The sequence below is a fragment of the Frankliniella occidentalis genome, unplaced genomic scaffold (genome assembly GCF_000697945.3).
Source record: "Frankliniella occidentalis isolate FOCC.00 unplaced genomic scaffold, Focc_3.1 Scaffold185, whole genome shotgun sequence".
NCBI lineage: Eukaryota > Metazoa > Arthropoda > Insecta > Thysanoptera > Thripidae > Frankliniella > Frankliniella occidentalis.
The window spans coordinates 503,913-507,131 of NW_026267311.1; the positions used below are offsets into that span (position 1 = coordinate 503,913).

The following is a 3,219-nucleotide window of genomic DNA, read 5'->3' on the forward strand; positions in this document are numbered from 1 at the left end:
TCACCTTGAAGCCATGCCATATCAGCATATCCAAAACCTTGGTATCAACTTTCCACGAGTTTGAAGAGACAGCGTGCTCTTTTTGTCACAATACTGTCAGTTCTACGCCTTATTGTAATGCGTCTCCGGGTCAGACGGCCACCGCTCTAGCGAATCCTAGGTCTTGGGTTTTTGGTTTGTTTTCTGCCGGGCGACCGCCGCCCGGGGTGACGGTATCGGTATAAATGGTAGCGCCGGCCTCAGTTTGGCACACTCAGGTCAGCTGACGATCCAGCACAACTAAACAGCCATGAGATTCCTGGTGAGTCCACCAGGCGCATCACTTGTGTCCGGGCAACTACTCTAAGAGTTTCTCGTCCACCGGCTCACACCCTTCATCGCCGACCTGGTTATTCACCGGTAGCTCATACGATCCGTCCTCGTCAATTTGCAGATCCTCGCCGCCTTCGTGGCCCTGGCCGCCGCCGAAACCGTCCACTACCACGATGACACCTTCCACTTCGCCACCCTCGGCGGCTCGAGCGGGCTGAAGCGGACCTCCTTCCAGACCGCCCAGCAGCCTCTGCTCACCAAGAACACGGTCACCACCAAGACGTACCAGAGCGGCGGTCCCCTGATCTCCGCTTTCGCACCCCAGCCTCAGGTCGTCGTGAGCCAGCCTGCCTTCGAGCAGCGTTTCATCGTGCAGCAACAGCAGCAGCAGCCCATCATCAGCAAGCAGGTCGTCACCAAGACTTACCAGAGCGCTCCCCTCATCTCCTCCGCGGTCCTCGCCCCCGCCCCCGTGGCTCAGCAGCAGCTGATCCAGATCGCCCGCCCTACCATCTCTTACGAGCAGGCCCCCGCACCCGCCCTGCGCCAGCAGACCTACGCCCCCGAGTACCAGGGCCCCAAGTGGCGCATCCTGTCCCAGGTCCAGGAGGTCGACCCCTCCGGCCCTTACAAGTACAGCTACAACACTGAGAACGGAATCCAGGTCCAGGAAGAGGGCTCCCTCATCCCCGGTGCCGACGGCCCCGTCGTGGCCGCCCAGGGCTCCTTCGCCTACACCGGCGACGACGGCAAGGCGTACTCCGTCAGCTACATCGCCGACGAGAACGGCTTCAGGGCCGTGGGCGACCACTTGCCCACCCCTCCCCCAATCCCCGCCGAGATCCTCAGGTCTCTGGAGGAGAACGCGGCCAGCGGCGAGCAGTACGACGACGAGGGCAGACTTCTTCAGAAGTAGATCCGACAACTGTGATTCCATTAAGGGCGACATTCGTCTGTGCATCCGATATTTTTCTCCGAATCGGAGAACACACTGCCAAAGTATTAAATAAACTAAAAGCGTCATTTTAAAAAGCTGTATCCATATTTATTTTTCTACCAGCAATAATAGTTATTTTTCTTTGTAAAGTATATCCACAATTATGAACGTTCTCCGAGGTGAAGGGAAACGTTTCCCTTCCTTTCTTGACGGAGGGAGCCCGCTCTCGACAGGGAGCACAGGGTGGGCCGCCACCTTCACACAGCTGCTTGGCGGGTTGGCCTACCCATCGTGTCACAGGCGCTCTCTGTAGCGTTGCGTGGAGAACAATAACATAGTTGCTCCGCACCAAAGCTTAAGACATTCTTTGCACCATAGTCACAATGTGCTCACGCCCTAGCTAGATTTCCAGCCTGCCTAGCCAGAAATTTAGAGTTGACTCAACGTTGAATCTACTCTAATTTGGAGTTACGTTGAATTTTGCACCATATAATGGTTAGATTTACGTTGATTCCACGTCAACTTAAATAAGGGTCGACACGTTTCAGGCTGCGTTTGTGGGATGGCGAAATTAGAAAAAGAAAATCACATGTACGTCATAGCCGCTATGGGGGTGCCAAACACCACTCGTCGTCTTGGGAAGCTTTTGGTGTGGAGCCACCTGTATGAACACTTTTTTGTGGTGCGGTCAGAGTATGCCGATACATTCAATTACACAATTTTCGCTTCCTTTGAAATCGCCTATTTTACTGAACAATCTAAATGGCTATTTCTTTCTTTTAAGGGCAAAACAATGTTTTTGTCTCCTACCCCTTCTTATCGAGGCTCAAAAGTTCCTCTTATAGCAGGATTTTTCATGGAAGGACCGTTATTAACCCGTTTTCCCATTCACTAATTTGAATAAGGTCTACATTATTTGTCTAACCGTGGTAATAGAGAATTCGGGAATACACACAGGAACCGCGCCGCCACGTGAGTTCGCATGTCTCGTACGTTAGCTGACATGTCTACTAATGTCTAGTGCTAGAAATACCCGACAAACCCGGCGTGCACTTTTTTTACACTACCGTTCTTCTCATAGGAGTGCGGACGGGTGTCTGACCTCATGGACGTTGGCGCCCGTGACCCCCGGGTGGATAGGCAACCCACCTGCCCGCATACATGCCCTACAATACCAAAAAACTGTCCGGTGTAACACGTTCACTTTTTCTTCCAAGAAGTTTACCGCGAGGGGCCACGAAACATTTTTTATACTGGGCACTAACGAGCGCTCGCAGGGCACACCTGCGAGGTCAACGCAGAATCTTTCAAATATCTTGTGACTGTCTTTTAACAGATGCAGATCGCGACAAGTATACTCCGCAAGGCGTTTCTGAAGTTTCCCTTTACTTGGTGTTAAAGAGGTCGTAGAGCTTGCTCTACAAGATACACCCCCCCCCTTTTTCTCCTTTGCCTCAGAGTACTGAGGTGGCTGGAGGGGGATAGGGAATTCAGTACACTTTTTCGGTACAAAACGAAGCCCCCAACTAATTCAAGATAACTTTTTCGCCACGAACCGCTCTATAAATTCAAATAGAACTTAATGTTACTATTGCATAACATTCAAACCTAACAGTCTGGCGACAGGCAGATCAAGTTTTATCCCGGTTTCACTAGCTGTTTTCCTTAAAAACAACTCATTACAAACTAGGCATTTTCCGGTTGGATAAATGTTAACACAGCCTGGGTCGCGGAGATATCGACAGGGTAAAACCACTAGCAAAAGGTGACCACATTGTGGTCACGTTGCACTGAATGCATTAACCTTGGTGCCATATCAGCATATTCTCTTTCTACCCGTTTGAAGAAACACGGTGCTCTTTTTGTCACAATACCGTCAGTTCTACGCCTTATTGTAATGCGTCTCCGGGTCAGACGGCCACCGCTCTAGCGAATCCTAGGTCTTGGGTTTTTGGTTTGTTTTCTGCCGG

At 51.3% G+C, this 3,219-nt stretch overlaps 1 protein-coding gene across 1 annotated transcript; it reads left to right on the plus strand.

Annotated features, from left to right (window-relative positions):
• LOC113203543 (uncharacterized) lies at nucleotides 1-1,344 on the plus strand. Its single transcript, XM_026418297.2, has 2 exons — nucleotides 1-301; nucleotides 434-1,344. Exons 1-2 carry the CDS (start codon nucleotides 290-292, stop codon nucleotides 1,226-1,228), a joined length of 807 nt encoding a protein of 268 aa, XP_026274082.1. The 5' UTR covers nucleotides 1-289; the 3' UTR covers nucleotides 1,229-1,344.
• Nucleotides 1,345-3,219: the final 1,875 nt, after the last annotated feature.